The 17,474-nt window shown below is 38.5% G+C and overlaps 1 protein-coding gene and 1 pseudogene across 1 annotated transcript in view; both read right to left on the bottom strand.

The window, feature by feature from the left end:
• The window catches only part of INTS4 (integrator complex subunit 4), a 109,347-nt gene that overhangs the window by 22,279 nt on the left and 69,594 nt on the right, over positions 1-17,474 (bottom strand). The window contains exons 12-15 of the mRNA XM_060018210.1: positions 14,647-14,789; positions 11,920-12,035; positions 9,350-9,483; positions 7,211-7,368 (exon numbers count right to left, since the gene is read on the bottom strand). Of these exons, the coding sequence (XP_059874193.1) occupies positions 7,211-7,368; positions 9,350-9,483; positions 11,920-12,035; positions 14,647-14,789 (551 nt within the window). The remainder of the gene's footprint in view (positions 1-7,210; positions 7,369-9,349; positions 9,484-11,919; positions 12,036-14,646; positions 14,790-17,474) is intronic.
• Positions 2,117-2,429, bottom strand: LOC132429338 (cytochrome b-c1 complex subunit 6, mitochondrial pseudogene; annotated as a pseudogene).

Below are 17,474 nucleotides of genomic sequence, written 5' to 3'. Positions count from 1 at the left end.
AAATAAATTACTGTACATACAGTCAATGGAATATTCTACAACCATTAAAATATAATATGGTAATAAGGTATATGATTTCAACTATGTAAAAACCATATATATACATATATATATATACACACATATATGAAATATGAAAAAACAGAGCAACCTGTTTTCTAGATAGAGGTATGTTTTATATCATCAGAAAAAAAAATTTTAAGGTATCATAGTGGGCTCCATTGGCTGCCTACCTAGTTAGTAATTTTCCACTTTTTCCTTACTAAGTGAACCCTGATTTTGTTCAAGAGAAGGTGCCCCAAACCTAGTTCCAGGTAGAGTCCGACTGGACTAAGCTAATTAGCACACATCATCTTCCTGGTTAGGTCACCTAGGTTGGCCTTATGAGTCCTAATGGAAGGACTTATATTCAATGCTTGAAGCAGGTCTGATGGTGGTCTATGAATCACTCATTTTCTCTTTCTCTCTCTCTGTCTCTATCTCTCACTAGACTGAACAAGAATGTTTTATAGTCCTGATTACCACTGGCAGTCATACTGTAACTCTAAAAGAAAAAAAGCCTTGGGATAAAGCAAATGTTGAGGACAAGAAAAATCCAAAGAGAGAGAGAAACTGGGTCCTTAATGATATAAATGAACTACTTAACCATACCATACTAAGAAATGCCTCTGATTTCTGTTCATATGAAGAAATAAATACCCATTATAAGTTAATTTGAGATAAGGTTTTCTGATACTCACAATTAAAGCATGCAAACTGGACATAGGTATAGACAAAGTGATTGCAACCATATTAAATACATCTGCCTGTGGACAAGAGTACAGAAAGTGGTACACACACATAAAATAGTTGTGTTCAGGGCTGGGACTACTGATTTGAAACATTTAATTTTTTTAATAGGTTATACATACCTAGTTATAGAATTACACCAATAAGGAATAGAATTCAAAAGATACTAAAGGATAGATAATTAAATTAGTCCACTTTCCTATACCTGTGTGCTGCTAACCAGTAACCTTTTCCAGAGGCAACTACCATACCAGTTTCTTTTAAATTCTTTTGGAAATATGCTACACATCTACAAAAAGTAATGTTTTTCTTTTCTTTCTTCTTCTTTTTTGGGGAGGAGAGAGAGGGAGAATGAGAGAGAGTGCGAGCAAGCAAGCTAACAATCTCAGAAAAAATTCGTAGAAAGCTGCTTTGTTTTTTAATGTCGTATCAAAATTTCACATAGAAATGATAACTGTGGGAAACCTAAAGATCTGGCTCATGAGGGAAGTTAACTGTTTCAGGGCTGGGATACTATATCAGGTTTCATAGCAGCCTGTACAAAATTGTCCATTGGACTAAGCCCCTCCCTCTTATTTCAGGCAACTTTCTGATAGCTAATTGCTGCCTCCTGAGAACCTTGATACAAGAAAGGAGATGCCCTGGAAAGGGGCAAAAATGAATTATTTCCAAAGTGACTGAAGAAATTGGGGTCTGTGGCTTAGATACTGACTCTTTTGAGTTTTGGTGATTTGAGCTAATCCCGGAGAGCCTGCTCATGTGTGGGAATCAAGCACAATAAAAGGCAAGACCCTGCACTAGCTAACCATAACTGTAAAATCCTATTTTGGCGGCCAGCTGGTCTCTCCCTTTCGCATCTCTGATGTCTCTCTTGCAAAAGATGGCCCTGAATCATTCTACGTCTGAACCATTTCATCTCCAGAAAGATTCTGCCTTCTGCTACATTATAGAGAACACTGACCAGCTGACTATACATTAGCTGACTGCCCCCATGTGTTAAGTCATTCTACCACCCTTGCCCTGTAGCATTTGTTCTGAATTGCACAAAACAAGATGCAACCCAACTAGTCATGGGAAATCTGAACTATTATACAAACAAAAATAGAAACTTGGCAGCCCTGCTCAAAAAGCTCTGTGTCCCAGTGTTTCCTCTCTGTATCTCTTTTTTTTTTTTTTTTGCTGACCACTGGACTTTATTAAGATGGAATCACTGATAATTACACGGAAGCTACCTGCCTAAGCCAAAATCCTTGAGGTTCACATGAATTTAGTTATACAAATAAGAAACAAATGGCATGTTCAAAACCATAAGGAAATATCCTGACGCTCAGGTGATGAAGGCTGGGGTGAATGAATCGGCACACTTATTCCAAGCTTTAAAGAGTTTGTGGGCCACGCAGTGGTCCCTTGCATGCAAGAAGTCAAAGACCTCCTCTGCACAATCCTCCTCTGTCAGTGACCTGGAGGATACATGCTCATCACAGAGCTCTAGCCGCTCCCAAGCCTTTACACATTTCTCCAGCTGCCCGCATTGCTCTCTCGCTGCTGTTAGGGGATCCACTAATTCCTCCTCCTCTTCCTTCTCCTTGGGATCTCTGGATCCAGTCAGCATCCTTCGCTCATCCTCCAGCCCCATGTCTGGCTGCTGTTGTGGACTCAACATGAGCAGCAATAGCGACACCTATTCTCTGTATTTCTTTATGCCCACGATCCTCAGGAAGCCTCAGTTTAGACATCCATCAGGAGACTATGGACTCTTTAATGAAAAAGGTACAAAAAAGCACCTCCTATGTGCACTGTACTAGATGTGCTAGGTGTTTCCTTATTTGAGCTCATTTAATCCTTACAATGTGAACTGCAATTACAGGCATACTTCGGAAAATTGTGGGTTCAGTTCCAGACCACCACAAATAAAGCAAATATCACAATAAAGCTAGGTAGGCACGCAAGTTTTTTGGTTTCCCAGCATATAAAATTCATGTTTACATTACACTAGAGGTTATACTGTTCTCCACAGTGGCTGTACCAATTTACGTTCCCACAAACTGTAGGAGGGTTCCTTTTCTCTATACACTCTCCATCATTTAGTATTTGTAGACTTTTTGATGATGGCCATTCTGACCAGTGTGAGGTGATAGTATCTCACTGTAGTTTTGATTTGCAGTCTCTAATAATTAGTAATGTTGAGTACCTTTTCATGTGCCTGTTAGCCATCCGTATGTCAAACTATGTTGAATAAAAGTGGTGAGAGTGGGGCTTCCCTGGTGGCGCAGTGGTTGAGAGTCCGCCTGCCAATGCAGGGGACACGGGTTCGTGCCCCGGTCCGGGAAGATCCGTGGTGAGAGTGGGCATCCTCTTTTTCCTGACCTTAGAGGGAATGCTTTCAGCTTTTCACCACTGAGTATGATGTTGGCGGCAGGTTTGTCATATACGGCCTTTATGATATTGAGGTATATTCCCTCTATGCCTGCTTTCTGTAGTGTTTTTATCAGAAGTGGATGTTCCATTCTATCAAAAGCTCTCTGTTATCTATAGAGATGATTATATGGTTTTTATTCTTCAATTTGTTATTGTGGTGTATCACATTGATTGATTTGCAGATATTGAAAAATCCTTGCATCCCGGGAATCAATCCCACTTGATCGTGAAGGATGATCCTTTTAATGTATTGTTAGATTTAGTTTGCTAGTATTTTGTTGAGGATTTTTGCATCTATTTTCATCAGTGATATTGGCCTGTAATTTTATTTTTTTGTGATACCTTTTCTAGTTTGGGTATCAGGGTGACGGTGGCCTCATAGAATGAGTTTGGAAGTGTTCCTTCCTCTAAAATGTTTTGGAATAGTTTCAGAAGGACAGGTGCTAACTCTTCTCCAAATGTTTCATGGAATTCACCTGTGAAGCCATCTGATCCTGGACTTTCGTTTGTTGGGAATATTTAAATTAGTGATTCAACTTCAGTACTGGTAATTGGTCTGTTCATATTTTCTATTTCTTCCTGGTTCAGTCTTGGGAGATTGTACCTTTCTAAGAATTTGTCCATTTCTTCTAGGTTGTCTATTTTGTTGGTGTACAGTGGTTCATAGTAGTCTCTCATGATCTTTTGTATTTCTGTGGTGTTGGTTGTTAACTTCTCCTTTTCATTTCTGATTTTATTGGTTTGGGCCCTCTCCCGTTTTTTCCTGATGAGTCTGGCTAAAGGGTTATCAATTTTATTTTTTTTTAAAGAATCAGCTTTTAGTTTTATCAATCTTTTCTATTGTTCTTTTAGTCTCTTTTTCATTTATTTCTCCTCTGATCTTTATGATTTCTTTCCTTCTACTAACTCTGGGTTTTGTTTGTTCTTCTTTCTATGGTTGCTTTAGGTGTAAAGTTAGGTTGTTCTGAGATTTTTCTTGATTCCTGAGGTAAGTTTGTATCGCTATAAACTTCCCTCTAAGAACTGCTTTTGCTGCATCCCATAGGTTTTCGATTTTTGTACTTTTGTTTTCATTTTTTCTCCAGGTATTTTTCTGATTTCCTCTTTGATTTGAAACAAGTCTTTGGATTTTAAATCTCACTATACCAGATCCTTCATGTCATACAGACTGTTTATGCAGAAACAAAGCAGTGTGACAAGATGGAAGGGCTGGAAAAACCTATGTTCTAGTCCAGGGCTTTGCTATTCCTTGTCTTTGACAGTCTTCTCCCTTCTTCACTTGACTAATTTCTAGTCATTCTTCTGGTCATTGCTTAAACCATGAAAGGAAGGGTTAGGTACCCCCTTCTGTCTTCTAGAAAACCCTGTACTTAATGTATTGTGTGGAAAGCACAATACTGCATTGCCTGTTTACCTAGCTATTTCCCCAACCAGGCTGTAAGATCCCTTGCAGCAGAGACTATGTCTTGTTTACTATTGTGTCCCTTCTGCCTAGCACAATGCTTGGCACTAAAAAACCATATAACAAACTAATGAACTCCAGCTCCCTCACTCATTGTAAAAATTGGATAATTCTCATGGAATTGTTTTCAAATTCAATGAAATAATGTACATAAAACAGAAGAGTGGGCACTTAACAGACAGCAGCTCTTACTATGATCAAGGATAGTGGAGCCTTATAAAAGATTAAATCCATGCAACTGAAGATGAGGTATGACCAGAAGAAAATGCCATCTATAAAAATATTAAAAGTCTTCATTCCTGGTTAAGCCATCATAACCAGAGTTTTCAACAAATATTTACTAAGCTCCTAAATAAGGCACCCAAAATACAGTGGTGAAGACAAAGTAGTTATGTCAAGTTCTAAAAACAAACCAAAAAAATCATCCCCCCAGGGTCCTCACTGAACTACAGCAGTGAGGTGAAATCTTATTTGGGTGACACGGCTGCTTAGATTACAACAAAGGACAATGTGTTTGACGGTGAAGTTTGTTTGATACTAGTACTAACAAGTAAACGGCCAGAGTCCTAATCAGAGAAACTTCTGTATGAAATTCTGACTAACATTTCACTTTTCAGCAACTACGGAAAAATGTAAATTCTGAAGAACCCCAGGGATCATCTGACGTACCTCCACTGATAAAAGAACCCCCTTCACTGCTGCATATCAGAGAGCAACAATTTTAGAATCAAACAAAGCTAGATTTAAATCCCAGTTCTGCTACTTCCTAGCAAATTGCTTCATTTCCCCAAATTTCTATTTCTTCATTGTAAAATGGTTAACAACATCTAACTGCAATAATATTTGTAAAACACAGTAGGTCATCAGTAACTGCTGCACCATCGGCTTTCCTTTTCGGATCTTTCACCATCCTGGCCACCTTTCTCAGAATGCACTTACCTAGAAACATAGTGCCCGGGACTGACCACAGCACTAGAACTGCGGTCTGACCAGCCCAAAGCCCAACAGGACTATCATCTCATAAAATCCAGATCATAAGAGTGACTCAAACCTGGGTGTCTACTGAGTACCTACTAATAGCCAGCACTGCAGGTGATGACCAAATTGGTTTGCTTTTGTGCATTTTGTACCTTCTCAGTGCCAACTGGATAGAAAACTGTCAAGGACAAAACTTAAATGTTTATTTAGGTGTGGCTGAGTGGGGAAGTAGAGCTTTTTTTCCTGGGCTCAGGGCCAAAAACTTCAGTAGCAGCTTCTAAATTTAATCACATTGGTGAGGGAGCAGATGAGAAAGAAAATGTGATCCAGGCATCACTTCAGGGTCAGCAAACTTTTTCTGTAAAGGGTCACATAGTAAACATTTTAGGCTTTGTAGTCCATATAGTCTCTGTGGTAACTACTCAATCTACCACTGAAGCAATGAAAGCAGCCATAGACAGTACCTAAACGAATGAATGTGGCTGTGCTTCAATCAAACCTTATTTACAAAAGCAGACAGATATTGTCTTTGCTAAAGGCAAATGGGGGGCTTCCCTGGTGGCGCAGTGGTCAAGAATCCTCCTGCCGAGGCAGGGGACACGGGTTCGAGCCCTGGTCCAGAAAGATCCCACATGCTGCAGAGCAACAAAGTCCATGTGCCACAACTACTGAAGCCCGCACGCCTAGAGCCCGTGCTCCGCAACGAAGAGTAGCCCCTGCTCGCCACAACCAGAGAAAGCCCACGTGCAGCAACTAAGACCCAACGCAGCCAAAAATAAATAAATAAATTCATTTTAAAAATTAAAAAAAATAAAGGCAAATGGGTTTCATTTCTTTTCAAATCATTCAGGACATACTAATAGGGCCTGGCAGACTCTGCTGATTGTTCTCGATATCCTTCCCTTCTTCCTTAGTAACAGAGTCACTAAGTGCTAACTAAGCACTGCTCACCCAGAACAAAGACTACCTTTCCTAGCTCCTTACAGCTAGATATAGCCATGTGACTTAAGTTCTAGTCAATGGGACACAAGTAAAATTAGAACATGCAAATTGGGGAAGTGTCTTTAAAAGGGAGTGGTTGTAGAAATGATGCCCTTCTGCTCTTTCCTTTTTCCTAGAGGCTGGATTACAAAGGGGATGGTTAAAGTTTGGATCTTCAGCCAAAGGCCACTTGATGCAAAAGATGGAGAAATAAGAAAGAATGAGTCTAGGTCATCAGCCATCTCAGCTCTGTCCGCCTATGAGAAACAATTAACCTTTTATCCTGTTTAAGCCACTGTTAGTTGCATTTTCTGTTACCCTAACTAATACAAGGTAAGAAAAATTGAAAACAGGTTCTTTGTAACTCTTTCTAGTTTTGTACTAATCATCAATCTTGTCATGAACACAAAGCTTTTCTTTGTAATATGCTTAAACCACAATCTAATCCAAATAAAAACATCAGAAAATCCTGTCAACACAGTCAGAAAAACTAGCCTATAACCAACATTAGAAATCAAAAGGATGAAGCCAAGCATAACAACGTTAACTGTGTCAAAGGAAAGGGATGGTCAATCACCTCACCTGATGGTGAACTCTAGCAGCTCCTGAGTTCCTTGAGGGTCCAGGTGTTGAAGACTGTATACCCTTTCAAGGCTCTGCTGCAGGAACTGATGGGAAGGATCCTCATGAGGCATGATATTGGGAGAAAGAGCTGATGACACTAGTTTTCTACCTGGTAACTAAGCAAACACAGTGGGGTTACAGCACCATCAAATTCTCTGGCTTAAAAAAAAAAAAAAAACCAACTCCTGTGGCTCAGTTTTTAGTAACACGAAGAAACCAGGAAAAAAATGTGAACCAAACAAAGAAATGGTAAAAAAAAAAAAAAAGCTAGATAATTCTGTAAACAACCTTCTTCTCCTTCCTCAGCTTAAGTGGGAGAAAGGGAAAGAGAGAGAGAAAACGAACATGGTCTACCGAATACAGCCACAGCTGCAAGGAGAAAAAGAAAAGAGAATGGTATAACATTATTTTCTATTGCTAACTGAAATAAATGGGCTAACCACAGAAATAGGACTAAAAATTAATCTGTAGTCACATTTATTTTTAACCTTTATTTGATCATTCACTTCATAGAAGAGTGATGATTTATTCCCAAATAAGTTTACATAGCATGTTGTAAAAATGTTTTTTATGATGATAATTATAATTCTTGTTCTTACTGTTAAAAGTGGCTACCTTTCAAGAAAGGGATGAGGAAGGGAGAGCAAAAAGGATTTTACTTTTAACTTTGTATCTTCCATATAGTTTAAATTTTCTAACCATGTACATATATTATTCTAAATAAAGTCATTTAGAGTTACTTAAGCAGGGGTGAGTAAATACAAATAAAGAGCTTAGAAAAGTGCCTGCACACAGCATTCAGTAAGTGTTTGCTATTATTATCATTATAGTTCATTAAAATTTTTTTCTAAAAAAAATAAATAAATAAATAAAATAAACTTGGGAGTTCCCTGCTGGCGCAGTGGATAACACTCTGCGCTCCCAATGCAGGGGCCCCGGGTTCGATCCCTGGTCAGGGAACTAGATCCCACACGCATGCCGCAACTAGGAAGCCTGTCTGCTGCAACTAAGACCCGCAACCAAAAAAAAAAACTTGCTGAGAATCATAGCTTTATGTAATTATTAAGATATAACACAATCTTATCCTTGATTTAAAATATGTTGTTCCAGATTTCTTCTTCTTGCCTAATATAACATAATCAATAACCCAGGGACATTTTTTTTAACATCTTTATTGGAGTATAATTGCTTTACAATGGTATGCTAGTTTCTGCTTTATAACAAAGTGAGTCAGCTATACGTATACATATATCCATCCCCAAATCTCCTCCCTCTTGCATTTCCCTCCCACCCTCCCTATCCCACCCCTCTAGGTGGTCACAAAGCACCGAACTGATCTCCCTGTGCTATGTGGTTGCTTCCCACTAGCTATTTATTTTACATGGTAGTGTATATATGTCCATGACACTGTCTCACTTCGTCCCAGCTTACCCCTCCCCCTCCCCATGTCCTCAAGTCCATTCTCTACGTCTGTGTCTTTATTCCTGTCCTGCCCCTAGACCCAGGGACATTTAAAAAATGAATCTTCTTAAAAGATTCAGAGCAGGGACTTCCCTGGTGGCACAGTGGTTAAGAATCCGCCTGCCGATGCAGGGGAGACAGGTTCGAGCCCTGGTCCAGGAGGATCCCACATGCCGGAAAGGAATTAAGCCTGCGCACCATGACTACTGAGCCTGCACTCTAGAGCCCGTGAGCCACGACTACTGAGCCTGTGCTCTAGAGCCTGTGAGCCACAGCTACTGAGCCCGTGTGCCACAACTACTGAAGCCCACGTGCCTAGAGCCTGTGCTCTGCAACAAAAGAAGCCACCACAATAAGAAGCCCACACACCACAACGAAGAGTAGCCCCGCTCTCTGCAACTAGAGAAAGCCCACGCAGAGCAACAAAGACCCAAAGCAGCCAAAAATAAATAAATTTATTAAAAAACAAAAAAAGATTCAGAGAAAAGTACAAAACAATAGAAGAAAGCCCAAGAGAGAAAGATAATTAATGAATGTGTTTTCAGAGAATACACAGTCTGCTTTCTGCCACTTAACCACCACACGGACTAAAAATCAAAAAACCAAAAACAAGAACGAAAGATGTTTTCAACATACCCTCAAGGCAGGAACAAGATGAGAAAGACTGTCTCGGAGGTAGGCATAGTGTCTGAAGGTATGATCTGAGAACAATGCAGGCATTGTTGGACAGGTTTTAGCAGCATTGAAAATAAGAACCAAAACTGCAATGTCTGATAAATAAGTGGGTTAAGTAAACTTGGAGGTATAAAAGGTTGAGCTTGGCCAGAATTTGGTGCCTCTACTTCTAACCCCCCAAATTCCTGTTAAATGACTACAATTTTCTAACAAAGAAATGCAAATTCAAAGAGATACATTACCTCACTCCAAATTACCCCAATTACCCCTCCAATTACCAAAGAAAGGTTTTTTAAAATAATGTCTGCTGCCGAGAATACTAACAAATAGGAACTTCTGGTACAATGCCTACTAAAGTATATACTGGCACAATCCCTTGGAATAATAATTTGGTACTAGATATGAGTCTTATGAATGTTGAGTAATTCCACATCTCAAAATCAAATGGCAGAGAATCATTTACAGTAGCAAATAATCAGTAACAACCTAAATGTCCAAAACCAGGAGAATGATTAAATAACTTGTGTTTCATCTACTTGATGGAGTATTACACAATAACTAAAAATTATCTTTATAAAAGATTTTTAACATTGCATCATAAGCATTTTGTTATAAGTGAAAAAAGCAGACTCTAAAATGTATAGACAATATGACAGCAGCTATCTATCATCAAATGTTTGTTGATGAAATAAAATGTTAAAAAATAAAATGACAGCAAAATCCCAAACCCAAGCTTTTAAAAAGGGAGGAGGAGGGCTTCCCTGGTGGCGCAGTGGTTGAGAGTCCGCCTGCCAATGCAGGGGATGCAGGTTTGTGCCCTGGTCCAGGAAGATCCCACATGCCGCGGAGCGGCTGGGCCTGTGAGCCATGGTCACTGAGCCTGCGCGTCCGGAGCCTGTGCTCCGCAACAGGAGAGGCCACAACAGTGAGAGGCCCACGTACCGCAAAAAAAATTAAATTAAATTAAAAGGGAGGAGGAAACACAACAAAATATTAAGTCAATTACATTGGCTATTAAGACTCTGGGTGTTACATATGAAATTTCCTCTTTCTACTTTTAAAAGTTTTCTTTCTATGTATATTAATTTTGTAACAGAGGGAAAATCAGAAATTAAAAACACAAGATAAACATACCTTCCAATCTTCTGTATGTATCTCTATGGCAGAGTGTGCTATTTGCCTACCCAGTATCCATTGTTCCCTTTTTCCTTACTAATAGAATATTGATTTTATTCCAAATATCCGCTAATTTCCTGCCTAGAACCTGGACCTGATGACTGGAGCTCTAGCAATAATTTTGGACAACTGAAAATGGAGGAACAGAAAAATGGAAGGAGCCTAGATCACCAAGAATAATGTGGAACTACTATACCAGACTGCTTACCTCCAGACTTCTTTTACATTGAGGAAAAAAAAAAACTGTAATTAACATTTAAGATACATTTGGGGCAATCTCTGTTATTCACAGCCAAACATATTTCTTAAATAACACAATTCTCCAACTACCCAGAAAAATATCTTAACATTAGGCTTCCAAAAATGTTTAGTATTTTTTTTTAACGTGAAAAGGGGCTTCAGATTTCAGGGCACTTTAATATGTCCTGTGCGATTTGTAATAACACCTAGCCCACAAGCCTCACTGATGAGCTGAATTTCAAATAGTCATAGTATTGCACCTTTAGAGGTAAGGTCAGGGATGTGCCTTTTTTAGATGTAAACACAGAGTCAGGCATTGGTTAGCACATCAATTACACAGATCTTTTAAAAAATTCTCCAAATGCCCTGTGAAAATAAAAAGAATTAAGAGAGAATACAATGGTCATCACAAAAGTCAGTTATTTGGCTGATCTCTGTATCCCAATAAATACCCCACTAAACCTCACCAAGGACGTGCTATAGAGTGAAAAGAACCACGGGAGAGTATGGATGTACTGATGTAAATGTATTCCCATTACTGGAAAACAACCCGACGGCATGGCATGCTGCCCAAAGCTATCACAACTCCCTTGAACTTGTATCAGGGCTAGAGTAATCATGCAGCCTAGCTCAGCCCATCCCCTCCTTCAGGCTGCAGATCAAATTAAGCACAGAATAAGACACAGGGAAAAGTCCACAGGCTTTAAAACCAAAGATGTCTGTCTGGCTTTGAATCCCAGATTTGCTGCTTAGAGAGGTACTTAGCCTCTCTGAGCCTCAGTTCCTCATCTGTAAGCAAGGAATAATACCTCCTTCCAGGGTTGTTTGCAGATCAGTGATAAAAATGTATGAAGCATTTAAACAGTATGTGGAATGTAGTAGATGGTCAATAAATGGTTAAAGATTTAGTATTAGTATTAAATGGCAAAGTTGAACTACTGTGAATATAAGAAAAAAAGCTGAGGAAAATAACCATTAGGCTCCCTCAGGATATACTTTTAACTAAAAGAAATGAGAAAGAAAAATAACAACAAAACAAAACAAAACCCTCAGACCATCCAAGCTATACTGCAGAAAAAGATGCTAAAATTCCCTGCTAAATCAGCAGAGGATACAAGCTGGATCATCCATGTCTGGTTCAGCTGTGTCAAAAAACGGGTGGGTGCTCAGGAGCTCAGGCACCAAGGGAAGCACCAGGGTTGGATGCCGACTTCCCAGAAACTTCAAGCATCTGAAACAAACAAAATGAGAAACAAGCAAACCTCTTTTTTAAAAAGTACTGAGAATTGGAATCAGAAAACCTGACTCAGAATTACAAATTCTCAACCATCTACTTTTGTTACCTCTATGACTTCAGGTAAGTCATTCAATTATTCCAGAACTCAAGTTAATTCATCTAAAAACTTGGTTATTATGAAGACAGAGAGCTGATATGACAGATATTACTACAAGTTATTTAACTAACAACCATTTCCCCCAGCTTCCTTGCCAAGGGAACCCTGATTTTACTCAGGTATCAGGTAAGTAGCAAAGTGCTCAATGAAGGTAGGCCTAGCCCAAGGGCTCAACCACAACTGGTCTAAACTCATCATGGCAATCCCAAGCCCATTTTACAGAGACTGCTTTGCAGGTAGTCAAGTAACCCAGTTCTGGACAATGGGACAAGAGGGGAAGTCTGCTGCGGAGCTTCTCAGGAGTGTTTTCCTAATCAAATGAAGTGCATACAAATGAACATATCTATGAAACGGAAACAGACTCACAGATACAGAGAACAGATTTGTGGTTGGGAAGGGGGGTGGGGGAGGGAAGTATTGGGAGTTTGGGATTAGCAAATGTGAACTATTACATATAGGATGGATAAACAAGGTCCTATTGTATAGCACAGGGAACTATATTCAATATCCTGTGATAAACCATAATGGGAAAGAAAATGAAAAATAATATACATATATGTATAACTGAATCACTTTGCTGTACAGCAGAAATTAACACAACATTGTAAATCAACTATACTTCAATAAAATGTTTAAAAAAGAGAAGTGCATGGAGGGAATGTCCTTTTCTTTCTGTCTTAAGATATTGTCTTATCAGGCAGCCATATTGCAACTATGAGGAGAAAGCCAAGAGAACTGCAAAGAAGTCAACCAGAGTACTAGTCCTGTTAAGCTGTTGAATGACCAATCCTGAAATCAACTTTCTGACTTCTTGTTATGCAAAAAAAATTAGACCTTACTGTTTAAGCCACTTTTAATCAGATTTTCTGTTACTTGTAGATAAAAGCATTCTAACTGATATCCTGGGTGAAGTTCTAGAATCAGAAGAGATCTGATCTGAAACAGGAAACTTAATAACTCTGTGGCCTTGAGCAGATATATGTTTACCTACAAATGAGATTAAATATAATTACCTCATACAGTTGCTATAAGGATTAAATGAGATAATGAGTGAAAAGTACTTAGCAAGGTGTCTACCATTATATAATAAGAACTCAATTAACTATTAGTTAGCTATTATTAATTGGCTATTAGTTAACTACTATGACTACACGAAGGCCCTTTATAAGTTATAAAGAACTACATGTGTGCTGGTATTTATGCTTTTTTGTTATTTTTAATTAAGTTCTGGTGTAGAAGGTGTGTTGAATTGAAAATAAATATAAACCTTAATTTAATGTCCTCACTGAGTTTATAATCCAACTGAGGCAAAGATGACTAACACTGTAAGGTAATGAACTATCAAATGAATGATACCCTGCTTTCTACCTGTCAAAAGTAGAAGGGATCACTATGATCGGAGAAAGCTGCACAAAGAAGATGAGACTTCACCAAGGACTGGAGAATAAGAAGATCAGCAAAAGGGAGAAAACAAACCCCATGAACACACTGATGGCTATATGGGGTATGAAAGGCATCACATTTAAAACACTTGATACTGTTAGGAAAGTACACTTTTCTCCAGTTCTGTCTTAAAGAACTTAATTCACTAGTTTTCTGACCTCTCTCAGCCCATTTACTCACTGTGCCTCAGGGGACATTGTATCCCCACAGCCCAAATGACTGAGTGCCCCTTGAAGACACTCAATAAATGTACAATGAATTGAGCTGAATTGGACTGAACAAACATGAAGAAATGGCAAAACAGAAAACCAGGTATCGAAAACGTTACCTAGAGCAAGAGTCCCTGGCATTTTTAGTTCTTAGTATGTCTTCCAAGCACCTGATTTGACCCACAGTTTTTCGACTTTTAATAACAATTTTTTTTGAAAATAAATCAATCATATATTTGCAGTGATCTCATCACATAAGCTCATTGAAATATGTGGAGTACAACAACGTACATTTTATATTAAATGTATGCAAGTAGCTCCTCAAACAGCAATTCATGAACAGTGTTAAGCTTGACTCTAGCCAGTAAAGCTAGAGGTAATCAGGGGAAAATATGATTGTGATTTTCCATCTGAAAACCAAATACTCACCCTCCCTTTAATCTCTACAATGATGGAAACAGACAAAGAGTGACTAACACTATATAAGAGGAAAAGGAAATCTAATCGACTCATCTCTGTACCTCCAAAACTTACCACAGGGCTTGGCACATATTAAGCACACAGCAGGCACATAGTATTTGCTAGGTGGATGGATGGACAAATGAATAACCTAAGATGTGATATTCAATTTAGGAACCAGACTCTTGAGAGTATAGTTATGTTGAATCAGGTTTCTAAATTGAAGACAAAATTGAAGGCCATACCCAATCTATCATGATCCACTAAATAATGTCAACATTGTACATTTACCATATTATCAGACTCAGCGAACAAATGAGCAAAAAAAAATCCTTACTTCCATATGGAGTCCCTATCAGTAGGGTACTTGGTTAAATTTTTCAGCAGCTCCACCAGTGCAAGATGAATCCCTTCTTTGGTTGAAACATTAGTGCAACATAAGAGTTCATGAAGAGCCTCTCTAATATCTCTGGATGAATCCTTAAAAAAAAGAAAAAGGTAACAATAATAATAGCAGTCACTATGGATTAGCTATTATGGAGGAGTATACAAGTTAAAGTGGGAGTACAGGGTAAAGAACTTCTCAATTTTCAGAAAGGGGAGGGCCTAGCGTTCACAGAGGAGGAAAAATTTGAAATGATATTTGAAGAATTCATTCATTTGTTCATTCATTAATCGGTACACTCAACATTTACTGAACACGTATTAAACAGTCAACATTTATCAGCACCTACTATGTACAAGTGCTAGGGATACGGCAGTAATTAAAACTGAATCCCTGCTCTCAGGAGTTTCCTTTTAGTGAAAAGACAAAAATGAATAACTAAATATATAGGTCACATATGAGAAACTATAAAGCAGGTTAAGGTTAAGAGTGCTAGGATAGGTGGGGTATTTTACATGGCATAATCAAAGGGAACAGCAAACATAAAGGCCATGAGGTGAAAGCATGTTGAAAAATAGCAGTGTGGCTACAGCAGAGTAAACAAAAAGAGAGTAGGTACTAGATGATGTCAGAGAGTGGCCTCTTCCCTCCCCAACACTTTCTGCTCAACCTCACTAAAATGATTAGAAAAGCTCACCAACAACTTCTTAATGCTAATGTAAATGAAAACATATCAGTTTTACTCTTATTTGGTATCTCCATAGAATTTTTTGCCAGTTCTTTAAAACTTTTTAATACAGACAATTTGAAACATATGTAAAAGTAGAGATAATTCTCCAGTTTCAACAATTAACTCATAGCCAATCTTGCTTCATCTATACATTTACCCACTCCTCCCAGATTATTCTGAAGCCAATCAGAGAAATCATAACATTTTGTTGGTAAATATTTCCATAATATCTCTTTTTTAAAATTATTTTTTAAAAAAACCCACAAAACCAATATCATGCCTAAAATTTTAATAATTCTTTAATAGCAAATATCCACTCCATAATAAAATTTCCCTGACTCAAAAAGTTTTTATTTGTTCTAATTAGGCTCCAAGAATGTCCGCACATTGCAATTGGGTAATATGTCCCTTAAGCATCTTTTAATACGTAAAATCTCTTTACATCTCACTTTTTTTTCCCCTTGCAATTTCTCCCCTGTATATCCTGAGATGGTAGTTTGATTTAGAGGTTTAATCACATTCAGGTTCAATTTTTTTATAAGACCGCTTCACAGGTAGTAGTGTGTACCTCCCTCAGGAACTATATTTTTCTTTTTGTGATATTAGTAACCACTGAAGATCACTGCCTAGAGCTGGTAATTCATTAAAGTTGTAAAACAATAATATATAAATTCTATCATTCTTCTTCATTCATCAACTGGAATACTTCTACAAAGAAAAACTTCCCCTTATCAACTAGCTGGTTGTCTTGAAGTTCCATCTGTATAGGAAAAGGAAGGATAAATGCTTGATTCCTTAATTTACCAGTTTTCAAAATAATGAACTGATTACTAAGAATCTTCTAAAGGTGACTAATGCAGTGTTCTGTTTTTGAATTATTATAAAATCATGGGTTTCAACATATTTGCAGTTGTAATCCTTAATGATATGTTTCACCTTTGGCCAGTGTGAGTCTATTTAAGTTATCTCCTGGGTCTTTTTTTTTTTTTTTTTTTGCGGTACGCGGGCCTCTCACTGTTGTGGCGTCTCCTGTTGTGGAGCACAGGCTCTGGACGCACAGGCTCAGCGGCCATGGCTAACGGGCCCAGCCACTCCGCGGCATGTGGGATCCTCCCAGACCGGGGCACGAACCCGTGTCCCCTGCATCGGCAGGCGGACGCTCAACCACTGCGCCACCAGGGAAGCCCTCTCCTGGGTCTTTTTGATATAAGCCTAGAGGTAATAGCTAATAGCTAATACCTCATGTTTGCTTTCTGTATGACAAAGACAGTACAAGGTCATCTTGTTACGTTTCCTACACCACACTTGGAATCAGCCATTTCTCTTTGGAATTTTGGTTCCTTTTAGTGGGAAATGGGATCTCCAAAGCATTTTTTTAAAAGTCAGGTTTGAGAATTCCCTGGAAGCTCGGTGGTTAGGACTCCACGCTCTCACTGCCGAGGGCCTGCATTCAATCCCTGGTCAGAAAATTAAGATCCCACAAGCCACATGGCTTGGCCAAAAAAAAAAAAAAGTCAGGTTTACTGACATATAATTTACATTCTGTAAAATTCATCCTGTTTAGTGTACACTTCCATGAGTTCAACAAATAAATACAGTTATGTAACCACCATGACAATCAAGATATAAAACACTTGCATCACCCAAACACTTCCCTCATGTCCCTTTGTAGTCTACCCCTCACCCCCAGCCTCTGGCAACCACTGATGCATTTTCTGCTACAGTTTTTGTCTTTTCCAAAATGTCATATAAATGAAATCACAGAGTATGCTGCTTCTTGTGTCTGGCTACTTTCACTTAGCATAATGCATTTGAGATTCATCCATGTTGTTATGCGTATCAGCAGCTATTCCTTTTTATTACCGAGTAGTAATCCATTGTATAAATGTACCATAGTTAATTTATCCATTCACCAACTGAAGGATTTTGTGCTGTTTCCAGTTTGGGGACTATTATAAATAAAGCTGCAATAAACATTTGCATACAGGTCTTTGTGTGAACATGAGTTTTCAGTTTTCTTTAGTAAATACTTCAGAGTGGTACTGTGGGG

This window comes from Delphinus delphis, chromosome 8 (assembly GCF_949987515.2).
Source record: "Delphinus delphis chromosome 8, mDelDel1.2, whole genome shotgun sequence".
Lineage (NCBI taxonomy): Eukaryota > Metazoa > Chordata > Mammalia > Artiodactyla > Delphinidae > Delphinus > Delphinus delphis.
This window is presented reverse-complemented; position numbering and strand designations above follow the sequence as displayed.